General features: G+C 42.4%; 1 protein-coding gene across 1 annotated transcript in view; it reads left to right on the plus strand.

Annotated features, from left to right (window-relative positions):
- Positions 1 to 16,467, plus strand: part of LOC309565541 (5-hydroxytryptamine receptor 3A-like) — a gene marked incomplete at both ends in the record, with an annotated part of 64,900 nt that overhangs the window by 8,735 nt on the left and 39,698 nt on the right. Inside the window, one exon of the mRNA XM_082270499.1 lies at positions 6,082 to 6,230. Within this exon, the coding sequence (XP_082126625.1) occupies positions 6,082 to 6,230 (149 nt within the window). The remainder of the gene's footprint in view (positions 1 to 6,081; positions 6,231 to 16,467) is intronic.

The raw sequence follows: 16,467 nt of genomic DNA on the forward strand, positions 1-16,467 counted from the left end.
TCAAGGGTCCGATCTGTCTGCCGCAATGTCGCAGTCCCGCAAAAAAAAATCGCAGATCGCCGCCATTACTCGTTAAAAAAAAACCACCAAAAATGACAGAAATCTTTCCCTTAGTAAACGCAATAACTTTTGCGCAAACCAATCAAAATACACTTATTGTGATTTTTTTTTACCAAACTTAGGTAGCAGAAAACAAATTGGCCAAACATTTAAAAAAATTTTGATTTTTACATTTTTTTGGGGGAATTTCATATAAAAAAATGTGAAAAATATTGTTATTTTCTCAAAATTTACGCTATTTTTGTTTATAGCGCAAAAAGTAAAAATCGCACAGGTGATCAAATACCACCAAAAGAAAGCTCTGTTTGTGGGAAAAAAAGGATGTAAATTTCGTTTGGGTACGGCGTTGCACGGCTGCGCAATTGTCAGTTAAATTTGCACAGCACCGAATCGCAAAAAGTGGCCTGGACGTAAGACAGCAAAATCCTCCGGTGGTAAAGTGGTTAAGCTCTAGGGCAATTTCCCTTGCCAAGTGAACACTCTTTCTTGATTTGCTAAAACAACCTCATTGCATTGCCTCTCCAGTTAATTTCTTTTGTTACCCATGGGAGTGATTATTGACCAGTATTGCCAACCCACTGAAGTAAAAATTTACTGACAGGATGCCCAAAATTTACAATCCTACTTTACTAGATGTTTGATGAGCCCGCACAGCTATATGTGCCTGGTCTGTGAGTGTACCTTTATTTTATTTACTTAATACAATATTGTTTAAATGGAGAGCACTAGATATCTTCCTTCTTTTCTCTACAAATTTGTATATGGAGCTTATAAAGAAGGAGGAAAGTAGACTTAAAACCCCAAGGTGTTTTAGGAAAGTCCTAGGATACAGTGGCGTGATTCCATACATACCCACAGGGGAACAGCTGTTGTGGCCTTGTGGTAAAACACAGGTCTAAGGCCCCTTTCACACGAGCGATCCGATCGGCCTGTCAGTTTTTCAGGCGGACCTGATCGGATGCTCCATGCATCCTTATGGCGCAGCGGATGTCAGCAGTGACATGTCCGCTCACACCCGCTGCTCTCCGATCCAATTCTGTCCGTCAAATCTAGACGGATGGAAACCCTATTTTCCATCCGTCTGGAGGATCGGATGAGAACGGACAGGTGGTCCGTTCTCATCCGATCTCCCCATAGAGGACAGCGGAGATCTGACAGCTCTGTCTCCACACACAGAGCTGTCATTCGCCTGCTCAGCGGGGATCGGTGGATTGATCGATCCCCCACTGAGCAGAACGGACTCCTTCCCATGTGAAATTACCCTTTGTGTGAGGTGAGAGGCCATCCATATATGGTGGAGGGATCCCAAGCACCTTTAATTAATCTTTGAATCATCTTTGCACCTATGGGACTTTGAAAAGATAACTAATTGATGCACTTTATGGACTGATATATGTTTGCACTATATGTTTTCACTTTATTTGATCTGTGGACATGAGGGGGGGGGGTGGAGCCAGATTGTGGGGGTGGATGGAGGAGGGGGTGATAGTGCCAGGTGGATGGAGGAGAAAGGGGGACATAGTTGGGAGGAAGGGAGGTGGAGCCAGGTTGACAGAAAAGAGAGAAGGATGCAGCCAGGTGGAGGGGAGGATGGAGCCAGGTGGACAAAAGAGAGGAGGGGGATGCATCCAGGGGGAGGAGTGGATGGAGAAGTAGGGGGGACAGAGACAGGTGAACAAAAAAGAAGGAGGGACAAAGCCAGGTGGAGGGGTTACACACCAGTGATAAGGTCATGCCGGATACCCCCATCCCCAGCTCTCCCCCCCACCTGCTCACTCAGCATGTTCTTCTTAACTTGATTGGTGAAGGTGATGGCGCTGCTGGCAGTAAATATGGCCACTGGCCAGGGCAGATAGGTAAAACATTTGGAGGACGTCTCCAGTCCCTTCCTCATCCAGGGACCCACACACTGCTCTCTTGTGTTTCTTTAGTAGAGGCCCCTAACGGGTGCCATCAGGCAGAGCCAGGGAGCAGGTGAACGGTGCCCCCCATAGGGTGACGTCTGCTGGGCTGGTCACTGTTACATACAATTGGCATCAGCAGTGTCCCTCCAGATGTGCATACTATTATAAACATAGCATCACCAACGGCAGTGTTCCGATGGTCGAGGCCACCTGAGTGCTGCTGAGCCCAGCTGGCTTCGGAAACTGCTTATCCATCGTTCTAAAGCCAGCCTCCGGTCATATTTTTTATGGATGGCCGCCATCCATAATGGACATTTACGGTCAGTCTGTAAATGGGGTAAATTTACAAACGGTTGCCAACCCTACTCCTAACAATGCTTGTATATGACCAGAAATACCAGAAATCCTGCAATACCTGGAGAGTAATATGTTTCTGAAGAATTAAAGCTGTAACCGTCATGCTGGGCAATACTTAACAGGTGTGATTGCTGGTTTATAATTTGACCAGCTCCATATCTGGTGAGTCAGATCTGGTGGAAACGGTGGAGCACATATGGTGTGATTTCTTCACGTGGGAACACTGAGGATTTTATCACTATTTGCACCTTTTTTCACTTGGGACTTTTTCTTAATGGACTATTTATTGATTATTTATTGATTTTTATTCATCCATTTAATCTATTTATTTCATGGAATTTGATTCAATGTGTTTTTATATTGATTTATTGCACTTGCACCTTTAGGATATTGAGTTTTGTTTTTCAGTAGTTTTGATGCAATTTTGCACTTGCACTTTTTTGAATAATTTGGTCTCCTATTACACGTGTAATGATTGATTATTCTTGAAGCACATATATATTTTTATATTCTCTACATTATGAATTACTTATTTATTGGCACATTAGCACTTTCTATTATATAGAAATTTTGGAAGTCACAAAAATGTATTCTGTTCTTTTAGTTTCTATTCACTTCTGTTCTGTTTTGTTCTATAGTATTCTAGTCTATTCTTTATTTTCTGTTCTATTCTGTTCAGTTTAACTCTATTCTATTATTTTCTATTCTATTCCTTTATTTTCAATTCTTTTTTAATCTATTCTTGTTTTCAAATTCAATTTCAAATTAGTTTTCAAATCCGATTCGAATTTGAATTTCAGTCAAATTTAGTTTCGTTATTTTGGATTAGATTAAATTTGTGACAATTGTAATTTGGAAATTCAGGTATATCTGAATTTCTGAATAACGAAAAAAATTGTCTGAATTTCAATTTGGAACAAAACAAACCACTCATGTCTGAAACTACCTGCACTGCTGCCTATGCTGCCAATCCCTGCTGCGTTGTTTTCTATAGAACAGAAGTATTGGATCTACTGTATTTATTTTTTTGCCGAGGCTAGGTTTGAGGTTACTCTATATACAAATTTTCTGACTAAAAAGTGCACTTTTTCCTAGTGCTCATCAACGATAAAGTCGCAGGGTCTTTTTAAACGCCCGTTCCCTAACCCACTTATATCCACTTTACCCACCGGAGGCTCCAAATCAGGTAAGCATGGTCAGCAGGGTCTCAGTATAAAAGCATCACTTAGTAATCGCCACAACTCCAAAGTGAACTCAAATAGCCATCGTACAGGGAAAAGCAATAAAGTGCTCACATAGCACCAATACCGCTAGTACATCTTAAATATTCGAACCACAAAAGGTATTCACATTGCTCAGGCAGATACAAGGCAATTAGACAGTAGATGGCCTCACTGGCAACCCGCATCAGCAGGCCCGATGACCTCACACATTTGAGGCTCCGCCCAACACGTTTCACGTCACTGAGTGTCATCAGGGGAAACAAGGCTGTACGATGGCTACCTGAGTCCAGTTTGGAGTTGTGGTGATTACTAAGTGATGCTTTTATAGTGAGACCCTGCTGACCATACCTACCTGATTTGGAGACTCCAGCTAAAAATTTGAGGCTCCCTATGCCCTGTTGATCTCTGTAATTGGGGATCACATCCATCTGGTAATAGGCTTTATGGTGATGGTGGATATGTAAGGTGCACTTCCTAGTTTCTCCACCTGGTTAATTTTTTGGTAGAATCTCTATGAGAAGATCTCTCTCAATTTATGTACAAAGACGTTTCATCACAATTGTCCTGTTACAATATGGACTGACCACTTTTTTACTCATCACATTTATGAACATGTAATGGTTGTTTTGCTTCATGTACAGTGCATCCGGAAAGTATTATCAGCGCTTCACTTTTTCCACATTTTGTTATCTTCAGCCTTATTCCAAAATGGATTAAATTCATTATTTTCCTCAAAGTTCTACAAACTATACACCATAATGACAAGGGAAAAAAGTTTGTTTGAAATTTTTGCAAATTTATTAACCTCCCTGGCGGTATGAGTCTTTTGGATTTTAGGTGCTGAAACAGTACAATTATTTTGTGTAATTCTTGTGAATGAGCAGCCCAAACCAACTGTATACATTTATTATATATATTATATATATATATATATATATATATATATTTATACATATATTATGTATACATATATATATATATATATATATATATATATATATATATACTGTATATATATATATATATATATATATATATATATATATATATATACACATATTTTTACATAAAAAGTACAGTAAAACTGCAGGAAAGGGCACTGGGGGGCAATGTAATGTGATTTTATTTTATTTTGAATGATATCAGTGTGTTTGGTGTGTTTTACATTTTAATTTGCCGCCGGTTCCACCCCCGGCGGACGTCACGTTGCCGGAGACGGAAGCCGGGGCTCGCAGACGATCGGGAGAGAGCTCCGCCGCTGCACACCGCCCGTATTCTTCGCTGGATCCCGGAGAAAAGGTAAGTAAAACCTCTTCCAGGATCCAGCGATCTTCCTAGCGCTACCCCGAGTGTGGCTCGGGGTTATCCCGCTTTTGGCTCTAAAATCTAACCCCGAGTCACGCTCGGGAATACCGCTAGGAAGGTTAAAAGTAAAAACGAAAAAAAATTACATGTACATAAGTATTTACAGCCTTTGCTCAATACTTTGTTAACCACTTGCCGACCACTCACTGTGCTGCTACTGCAGCACAGTGGATCCCCTGGGTCCAGCATCGTAGACCTACGTCGCTGGACTCCTAGCTGTCTCGGCGGCGCGCGCGCGTCGCTGGAGCCTTGCTCCCGCTGTGTTTAGACACAGCGGGAGTCGGGTCGGAGGAGGAGAGGCGGCGATCACCGTCTCTCTTCCCCGATCGTCGGGGAAAGTGTGAGAAGATCCGCCCGCTTGTGTAAACAAAGCAGGCAGATCTTCTCTGTGACAGACAGGAGGAGATCACAGGATTCAGCATAGCTGAACCTGCGATCTCTGTCTGTGTCACAGAACCCTCCCCACACACGTCAGTAAGCATGAGGCATACATTTAACCCCTTGATCACCAACAGTGTTAACCCCTTCAGTGTCAAAATGTCAATTAGGGGTCCGATCTGTCCGCTGCAATGTCACAGTCCCGCAAAAAATCGCAGATTGCAGCCATTACTAGTAAAAAAAAAACAATAAAAATGACAAATCTTTTCCCGTATTTAGGTGTGTGCCTTTCCAAATCATGTCTAATCAACTGAATTTACCATGGGGGGACTCCAATCAAGTGGTAAAAAAACCTCAAGGATGATCAGAAGAAACAGGATGCACCTGCGCTCAATTTTGAATGTCATGGCGAAGGCTGTAAATACTTATGTACGTGGGATTTTTTTTATTTTTTATTTTTAATAAATTTGCAAAGATTTCAAACAAACTTCTTTCACGTTGTCATTAGGAGCTATTGTTTGTAGAATTTTGAGGAAATAAATGAATTTAATAAATTTTAGAATAAGGCTGTACCATACCAAAATGTGGAAAAAGTGAAGCGCTGTGAATACTTTCCAAGTGCACTGTATATACACAGCACAGATAATTATGTTGAGTATACCATAGGAAGTGCATTATTCTTTGCATATGTATATGTAAATTGTTATAATTGTATAACAAAAAATATATATACATTTGTTGTTGATCAGTTAGCGTACATCACATTTGTTACATTTCCTTTTGTTTCTTTATAGGTATTTGGCCATGCTCTGCCTGCAATTACCTGGAACTATCAAATGCTTTAAACATGTCTTCTGAAAATCTGACTGTGCGTCCAGTACGAGACTGGAGAAAGACGACGATTGTGAAAGTTAACATAATTCTGTACACTGTTGTAAAGCTGGTAAGATCCTGTAGAACATTTAGAGTGCTTTTTGCATAAATCAAATTAGCAGCCTGGTTCTATAGAGTACACAGTCCAAACTCTATATGTGTCAAGCTGGCCTTGAATGTTAATGTTGTATTCACTCCCATGGATTCCTCCATTCACAAAAATGAGGTGGATGGAGTTATACTCACTGCTGGGATAGGTATTCTGACAGTGGCACCCATAACCGTTGTATATGCTGCTTCTCTGCTGGCCACCTTTTTCTGCAACTTCCTGGATTCCTGCATGCTTTGCAGCTTCTCCTCTGCTGTCTACTTACTAAGAACTACATATCCCATGGTACCTTGCTGCTTTCAATCAGGGATTCCTGTACTGACTCCACCTCCTGAAACTCCACTTCTCAGCACTTCTGTAGTTCAGAAGGCAGGCTCCGTGAAATGTGTGACTCAGCAGCCTTTCAAGAGGGCATAGTGAATACCTGTCATAGAATTCAAGGAAGTTAATGTTTGGGGAGCTCCACAAAGTAAATTTACAAACTATACCTAAAATTAAAAAAGAGAAGGTGCAAGGAAGCTTCTAAATGCAGACTGTAAAAAGATTTATTAGATAAAAAAGTACAGGCACATAAAAATCCATGTCGGGTAAGGCAGCACTTGCGCTGGATGTGATCGTGGCCACTCAGCTGGGTCCAGGAGCTGGCTTGTTCACTGTGGAGGAACCAGAGGGAGGGCTGGAATGCTGGTGAAGCGCAGGAACCAGGGTTTTTTTCCAGCTGGAACTTGGTGGAACTCAGTTCCACCACCTCTGGCTGAGGTCCTTCAGCTTAATACAGCAACAAAAGTAAGACATGTGGAAGATGGTGGAGGTTTTAGGAGGTGGAGAGAAGATAGGGACAGTGGAGGGGGGATTGCATGCAGAGGTCAGAGCTGAAGAGGGGTGAATGTGAGATGTTGATCCGGGATGCAGAGGTAAGCAGCTGTGGAGGAAGGCTGGACTCTGCACTCTGTATGCAGCGCACCCCTGAACTCTGCACTCTGTATGCAGCGCACCCCTGAACTCTGCACTCTGTATGCAGAGCACCCCTTAACTCTGCACTCTGTATGCAACACACCCCTGAACTCTGCACTCTGTATGCAGCGCACCCCTGAACTCTGCACTCTATATGTAACCACCCCCCCCCCCCGAACTCTGCACTTTGTACTTAATGCACTCCTGGTGTTTAAGTGAAATTTGACCACACCCACTATTTGATGCTGTTTAACCGGTTGCCGACTGCTCACAGTATATTTACTGCGGCAGTCAGCCCCGGCCAGGCAGAGTGACGTAGGTCTACGTCGCTCGCCTGTCACTCCTTTTAGAGCCAATAGCGGGCGAGCGCGCGCCCTCCGAGGCGCGCGCCCGCCTCGGCTCGTTCACAAAGGAGTGCGGGCGTGTGACCGGCGGACCCGATGTCCGCCGGTCACACTACGATTGCCGGTACAGCGGGAGAAAGACAGAGCGGCTTATGTAAACAAGCCGCCTGTCATTCTCCCCTGTGTAAAAATGAAGATCCGACGGTTCTACTATGTAGAACCGTTGATCTTTGTTTTTACACTAGGAGACCTGTCCCCCTACAGTTAGAATCACGCCCCTAGGACACACTTAACCCCTCCCTGAGGTTTTTCGATACTCTTGCCAAATCTCTAAGAAGGTTTTTATGGAACCCCTCCCTGTCCAATACAGTTAACCCCTTCCCTGCCAGTGTCATTTTTGCAGTAACAGCGCATATATATAGCACTGATTACTGCAGTAATGTCACTGGTACCCCCAAAAGTGTCAAAAATGTCAGTCAAGGGTCCGATCTGTCCGCCGCAATGTCGCAGTACCGCAAAAAAAATCGCAGATCGCCGCCATTACTCGTTAAAAAAAAAACACCAAAAATGACAAAAATCTTTCCCTTTGTTAGTAAACGCAATAACTTTTGCGCAAACCAATAAAAATACGCTTTTTGCGATTTTTTTTTTACCAAACATATGTAGCAGAAAACAAATTGGCCTAAAATGTTAAAAAATTTTGATTTTAACATTTTTTTGGGGGAATTTCATATAAAAAAATTTGAAAAATATTGTTATTTTTGCAAAATTGACGCTCATTTTTTGTTTATAGCGCATGATCAAAAAATCGCACAGGTGATCAAATACCACCAAAAGAAAGCTCTGTTTGTGGGAAAAAAAGGACGTCAAATTAGTTTAGGTACAGCGTTGCACGACCGCGCAATTGTCCGTTAAAACAACGCAGTGCCAAATCACTATAGTTATAGTAGCAACTATAACTATAACTAAAACTAATAGAAGTAGGTTAGAAACAATAGTTATAGGATGTGGAAATTAATATATACATTTATGTTTATGTTACATTTTCACCCTAGATATGCTTTAAAAAACTGACTTCTGTTGAGCAGCAGAGGCTGCACACCGATCAGCCAAATTTCAGTCAGTGTATGGTCAGCTTTAGCATTTGCTGGACCAACCAGTGCTTCTTTATTAACCACTTCTGGACTGGAATGACCAGGCCATTTTTTGCGATACGGCACTGCGTTATTTTAACTGACAATTGCGTGGTTGTGTGACCCTGTTCCCAAATAAAATTTAATGTCCTTTTTTTCCCCACAAATATAGCTTTCTTTTGGTGGTATTTTATCACCTCTGCAGTTTGTATTTTTTGCGCTATAAACAAAAAAAGAGTGACAATTTTGAAAAAAAAAAAAAAACAATATTTTTTTACTTTCTGCCATAAAACAAAGCCAATAAAAATTTTAAAAATCCATTTTTTTCATCAATTTAGGCCAATATGTATTCTGCCATATATTTTTGTTAAAAAACAATCCCAATAAGTGTATATTGATTGGTTTGTGCAAAAGATATAGTGTCTACAAACGATGCAATATTTTGATGGAATTTTTATTTATTTATTTATTTTACTAGTAATGGTGGCGATCAGAGGTTTTTAATGGGTCTGCAACATTTCGGCAGACAAATCTGACACTAATGCTTCGTTTCCACTGAGTGGACCTATTCGGGTCTGTTTGGTACGGTACGCTATTTTGAGTGTTTCCATTATGAAAGTGGCCCATACAACCCAACCAAACCACATCATTCCTGGTCCTCCTTCAGATGTAGGGCCATAGGAAATGGTACGGTATGGTTAGGGCGGAGCTACTGGCGTCACACTATACATTCTGCTGATTGGCGGACAGGAAAACTTCAATGCTCACATCAAACGAAAGCGCATAACAAACACCACGTTTGGTGTAAACCCCGCATGGCCCATGGCAGTCCGACTTGCAGTGGAAACGCTCACCTGAATAGGCCGGACCATTCTAACCCTTCCAAACTCTACTGACCCGAATCGTTCCGCTCAGAGGAAAAGAGGCATAAGTGACACTTTTTTAGGGACTAGTGACACTAATACAGTGATCAGTGCTAAAAAAACTGTACTGTCACTTCACTAATGACACTGGCAGGGAAGGGGATAACATCAGGGGTGACCAAATGGTTAAGTGTGTCTCTAGGGGGTGCTTACTAACTGTGGGGGGGTTGCACTGATTGGGGGAAGACAGGGATCCGGGTTCCTGCTTAGCAGGAACACAAGATCAACATCTTGTCCCCTTGCAGAACAACGATCTGCCTTGTTTACATAGGCAGATTGCAATTCTGCCTCTCCCGGGACCAGTGATTGACATCCCCACTAGCCAATCACTGCACGATTGCGCCACCTGTGACACGATGGTGCCATCTAGTGGCAATTGAAGGAAACGACGTATAAGTACATTGTTTCATGCAATAGTGCCACATTGCCGCAGTAAATAAATAGCGGCCAATCGGCACGTGGTTAAATGAATCTTCTCTGCAGAAACAGAGCACTGCTACATTTCAGGATTAAACCCTTTTAAGAGACTTCCAGCTTGAAATATCCTTGACCCCCAAAACCTTACTTACTTATTTTGTTATGTTTATGTAAATTAACAATGTATAACACTTAAAGTGTTACTAAACCCAGGACTTTGCATTCACTATATCTTACATAGTTACATAGTAGGTGAGGTTGAATAAAGACAATAGTCCATCCAGTTCAACCTGTGTAGGTGTGTGTGGCTGTAATCATCTCACATAGCCCTTAATGTCCTGATCCTTGAGATGTACGTCTAAGAGTCTTTTGAAAGCCACCATACTTCCCGCAGAAACCACCTCTTGTGGTAGAGAATTCCACAATCTTGTAGCCTCAACAGTAAAGAACCCCCCACATTGCCTGAGGTTAAAACGCTTCTCCTCTAATCGCATTGTATGCCCTCTTGTCCTCATGCAATCCCTTCGAATGAACAGCTTTTTTTCTAAGCTGAGATCCCCATTGAGATATTTATAAATTGCTATCATGTCCTCCCTTAGGCGTCTCCTCTCCAGGGAGAATAAATTGAGCGATTGCAGCCGTTCCTCATAGTTAAGGTCCTCCAATCCCCTAATCAGTTTAGTTGCCCTTCTCTGCCCTCTCTCCAGCTCTGGTCTCCCACAGTACACAGAACATGGAAATGACATTATTTTGGAAAATATAAACTGCTAAATACTTTTTCTCATCCGCAGTATATAGCAGTCTTGTGACTTCTATCAAACAAATTGATAAGAGGCATGGAGGAGCTCAGCTATGAGGAAAGATTAGAGGAACTGAATTTATTCTCCTTTGAGAAGAGGAGATTAAAGGGGGATATGAACAACATATACACAGTGCATCTGGAAAGTATTCACAGCGCTTCACTTTTTCCACATTTTGGTATGTTACAGCCTTATTCCAAAACTGATTAAATTCATTATTTTCCTTTAAAATTCTACAAACAATACCCCATAATGACAATGTGAAAGAAGTTTGTTTGAAGTCTTTGCTAATGTATTAATATAAAAAATGAAAAAAAAAAAAAAAAACACATGTATGTAGCACCCTCCTAGTTAGGTGCTAGATGACAGATATAGTTTTGGCTTTCTCTGCTTAACAGAAAAGCAGTAGGCAAAGCATTTGTATGTTCTGATTCTCAGGGAGTTAGATCTGCTAGTTAGGCCTGTTCCATGTGTTCAATGTGTGATTCGTGTGGGCTGAGGGAGTGTCCCCACTGTATCCAATAGAGAGGTACATTGGAGGAAACCCAGCCAATGACATACAGGTTTTGATATCTATCCCATGTGTTTGGTACAGAGAGTGGTGCATCATGGGATAGGGTATAAAAGCCAGGAGCACATGAGGCAGGGGTCTTTGGGCAGGAAGCCAGGTCCCAGAAGGAGGGTGACGACTGTCTCCTCTTCTGCAGCAGTGGATGGTGGTCACGGGCGGTCAGCCTAGTGAACCGGGGAGTGTGACTGAACCCAGAGGTCCAGGAGAAGCTGACTGGAGGAGTTGGGGCTGAAGTGAATCTGGAAAAACAGTGTCCGTGAGTACAGATAAACTTGCCCAGGGGTCTGCCTAGGAAGGGGACCACTCCGGAGTGTAGAGTCAGTGGACAGGTGTCAGCTCCACAGTGAGGGAAGGGGGTGCCAAGTTAGAACCCTGAAGATAATTGTACACAGGAACTCTTTTATTACCTTCATTCCAGTGGCAGAGTGAAGCAGTGGCCTTGCCGCATTCTCTAGTTAAATGTCATCAATACTGTGAATAGTTGCTAGTTGGAGTATCCCACTCATCCCTTCTCCTATCCAAGTTCTAAATAAACTACAAAACAACATCCCCTGGACTGATGATTGACTGAGCCAAGTTCTTAAAGTGATACGTTTCTGCAAGCCGTTGCTACGGGTAACCCAGGGGAATCCAGAAAGTGTTTTATCCAGCAGTCCTCTAGGGGGCAGTGCTACATGTACATAAGTATTCACAGCCTTTGCCATGACCCTCATAACTGAGCTCAGTCGCATCCTTTATACACTGATCATCCTTGAGATGTTTCTACAACTTAATTGGAGTCCACCTGTGGTCAATTCAGTTGATTGGACATGATTTGGAAAGGCACACACCTGTCTATATAAGGACCCACAATTAACAGTGCAACAGAGCACAAACCAAGCCATGAAGTCCAAGGAATTGTTTGTAGATCTTCGAGACAGGATTGTATCAAGGCACAGATCTGGGGAAGGATGCAGAAAAACATTTGCAGCATTAAAGGTCCCAATGAGCACAGTGGCCTCCATCATCCATAAATGAAAGAAGTTTGGAGCCACAAAGACTCTTCCTAGAATTGGCCGCCCAGCCAAACTGATCAATCAGTGGAGTCAGGGAGGTGACCAAGAACCTGGCCAAACTGAGGGATTGGGAAAGAAGGCCCAGGTGACCAAGAACCCGATGGTCACTCTGACAAAGCTCCAGTGTTTCTATGTAGAGAGAGGAGAACCTTCCAGAAAAACAACCATCTCTGCAGCACTCCACCAATCATGCCTGTATTGTAGAGTGGCCAGACAGAAGCCACTCCTCAGTAAAAGGCACATGACAGCCCATCTGGAGTTTTCTAAAAGGCACCTGAAGGACTCTCAGACCATGGCAAACATAATTATCTGGTCTGATGAAACAGAGATTGAACTCTTTTGCCTGAATGGCAAGCGTCATGTCTGGAGGAAACCAGGCACTGCTTATCACCTGGCCAATACTATCCCTACTGTGAAGCATGGTGGTGGCAGCACCATGGGGATGTTTTTTAGTGGCAGGAACTGGGAGATTAGTCAGGATCGAGGGAAAGATGAATGCAGCAATGTACAGAGACATCCTTGATGAAAACCTGCTCTAGAACGCTATGGACCTTAGACTGGGGCGAAGCTTCATCTACCAACAGCACAATGACCCTAAGCACACAGCCAAGATAACAAAGGAGTGCTATGGGAGAACTCTGTGAATGTCCTTGAGTGGCCCAGCCAGAGCCCATACTTGAACCCGATTGAACATCTCTGAAGAGATGTGAAAATGGCTGTGTACCGATGCTCCCCATCCAACCTGATGGAGCTTGAGAGGCCCTGCTAAGAAGAATGGGGGAAACTGCCAAAAAATAGATGTACCAAGCTTGTAGCATTATACTCAAAAAGACTTGAGGCTGTAATTGGTGCCAAAGGTGCTTCACCAAAGTATTGAGAAATGGCTGTGAATACTTATGTACATGCGATTTTTTTCATTTTTTATTTTTAATAAATTTGCAAAGATTTCAAACAAACTTTTTTTACGTTGTCATTATGGGGTATTGTTTGTAAAATTTTGAGGAAAATAGTCCATTTAATCCATTTTGGAATAAGGCTGTAACATAACATTATGTGTAAAAAGTGAAGCGCGAATACTTTCCAGATGCACTGTAAATACATAAGGGGTCCATATAGTGAACTTAGTGTTGAGTTATTCACTTTAAGGTCATCACAGAGGACAAGGGCGCACTCTTTACATCTAGAGGAAAAGAGATTTAGTCTCCAATTGCGGAAAGGTTTCTTTACGGTACAAGCTGTGAAAATGTGGAATAGACTCCCTTCAGAGGTGGTTCTGGCCAGCTCACTAGATTGCTTTAAAAAGGCCTGGATTCTTTCCTAGGTGTACATAATATAAATGGGTACTTATATTTATAGGTAAAATTGATCCAGGGAATATCTGATTGCCTCTCGGGGGATCAGGAAGGAATTTTTTCCCCTGCTGTAGCAAATTGGATCATGCTTTGCGGGGGTTTTTGCACCTTCCTCTGAATCAACTGCGGGTATAGGATTTTGTATATGGGATTGTATGGTTGGGTTTTTTTTTTTTTTTTTTTAATTTATGGGTTGAGCTAGAAGGACTTGTGGTGGAGTTTTCAGTTTACTGTGACTGTTCTATGAGGCTGCAGAACCCCTGACACTCTGTCTGGACAGTGCTGATTGGCCCTTTGCTGATCACATGCACCCTCCCAAGAAAAAAAAAAAAGGAGCTCTTTAGCAATACACACCAAACTGAGTGTGTGCACAGTGACTCCAAAGGCTCTGTTCTATCAGTAGATATATTGGGGACAGTGAAAGAAGGGGAGGTTCATAGAAGACAGGATCAAACAGCCTTTTTACATATTGCAGAGAATTACCCCCCTAGGTTCCCCAGTGAGTATAACAAACATGCTTTACTGCACATACAGATTGATTTTACTGTTGTGGGTTTAATAACACTTTAAGGCCTCATGCACACTGGATGTTATAAAAACGCCAGTAGCATTAGCTATAGAAAGCTGTAGCTGTAGAATGAGTTTTGAGCATTTTCAGCATTTTGTAGGGTTTTTAGCTTTTTATTTAGCAAAACTTTACTCCCACAAAAGCTTATGGCTCAAAAAGGCAGATAAATGCTGAATAGTCATGTTTTTCAGCGTTTTTCAGCTTTTATTAGTTTTTATCAGAGTTAGAGCGTTTTTACAGCTGAAAAACCCCTCTTAAAACACACTAGTTCTGTTTTTTTTTAAAGCCAGAAAACGCCCCTTTAAAAAACTGATAACAGTCTATGTGGGCATGGACACATAGGATTACATGCTGGGGAGTTTACTGGCTGCAAAAAAAAAAACTTCTGGAGCCCAAAAAAAAAGCAGCTGTAAAAACGTCCAGTGTGCGTGATGCCTAAGAATTTAAATTTCTGTCCAATATCTGCAGCTTTTACAAAACCAGTTGATTCTTTCATGCTACCTATGAATCCATAGTTTAGAATATACAAGTCTACCTGGAGACAGTGACACCTTCATATTACAATTGTGGGAGGAGTATTGGCACAGATAACTACAAGAAAATTGATTGAATACTTCAGCATTATGATAGTTTTACTGGGAGAGCAATAGAAACTGAACTGCATCAATCAAGTGACTTGGTCACTACGGTAAAAAACCCCCGTAAAAAGAAGAGATTTTTTGCTTTCTGGCAGCAGATGAGTCAAATCTTCACTTTCCTAAAGAGCTATGGGTGCTGTTGACATTCAACACTTTTTGGTCTCCAACACAACCGGAAGTGTAGGATACCAGTGGCGCTTATAGCTCTTCTAGTTTGGAGTTGCCAAAAGAGCAGGTAGAAAATCTCTTCTTTTACAGGGTCATTCTGTTGTACTTTTTTTTTTGCACAGAATGGGGATTGTTTATTTAAGATGTGGATATCTTCATGTAGTATAGTACAGCATAGGGTTGCCACCCGTCCGGGATTCACATGGGCAGTCCAGGATTCACCCGGACTGTTCAGGTTTTGAATCGTGCGTCCGGGTTTTAGACCACCTCAAACCCAGACACATTATTCAGAAAGGACTGTGGCTCACCAAGTACCACAACCGCCAAGTGCATAGGTGTGCACACTGGCAACATCCTCATACGCGGAAAGGAGAGGAGAGAGGGTGTAACGGAACCCTCCGACCCACACTGTTCTTGTGGGCTTCCGTCAGTATATGGCTTCCTCCAGGCTGGACATATATAGATATTCCAGCCACCCTACATACAAAAACTAGCCTGAATTTAGCTTGTATGTATCTGAAAGCAACTAACTCTTTATTGAAACACAGGCACAAACAGATATACACTGTGGGACAACCCCCCCCCCCCCCCCCTTAGCAGCCAATCCACATACACATATACATCCCATAATAGGTTTATCTTAAGGCAGACAGAACAACAATAGAAGAACAATGGGATGCAGGTACTTAACGATAACCAACCCCACCCCACTAGCAAGGGTCTCCTGCAATATTCTAGCAATCTGAAAAGTCAAACTGTTCATCTTCATATATTTCCTAAGGGATATTGTCCAGAAATATTATTGTCCCAAGTGAAAGAGCCCCTCACTCTTTCAACACAAACCCCACATATAGAACCAAGTATAACCGGGGTAACACCAAAGGCTGAGTCAAGTGTGGTTGTACAGCGAGTCTGATTCGTGCAGACCAGACTGGGGTTCTTGGTCACCCTGTGCCCCTAATAGACACAGGGTGACTTACACATAAGAGGGGCTGGGGAAGCTGGACAAGGAGTTTTCCAACCTTTCTAAAGTAATCTGGGTTCCACAAGCCCCCCAATCAAAGTGACTCCCGTCAGGTTGATCTGCTCCTCCTCCTTCTGCCTATACCCCTCTGTTTGCTCACACCCCAATCCCCAGCATTCTGTGCTTCAGGAAAGGGATATGTTGGCTGGATTTTTGAAGTAAGCTCACCATCCAATGTTAGTGACTGAAGTCGTCCCCCCCCCATCTTCCCTTCTCTCTCTTGCCTCCAAGCGAGTGAGTACACTAAGGTA

The sequence above is a fragment of the Pelophylax lessonae genome (assembly GCF_965119305.1).
Source record: "Pelophylax lessonae genome assembly, chromosome: 10".
NCBI lineage: Eukaryota > Metazoa > Chordata > Amphibia > Anura > Ranidae > Pelophylax > Pelophylax lessonae.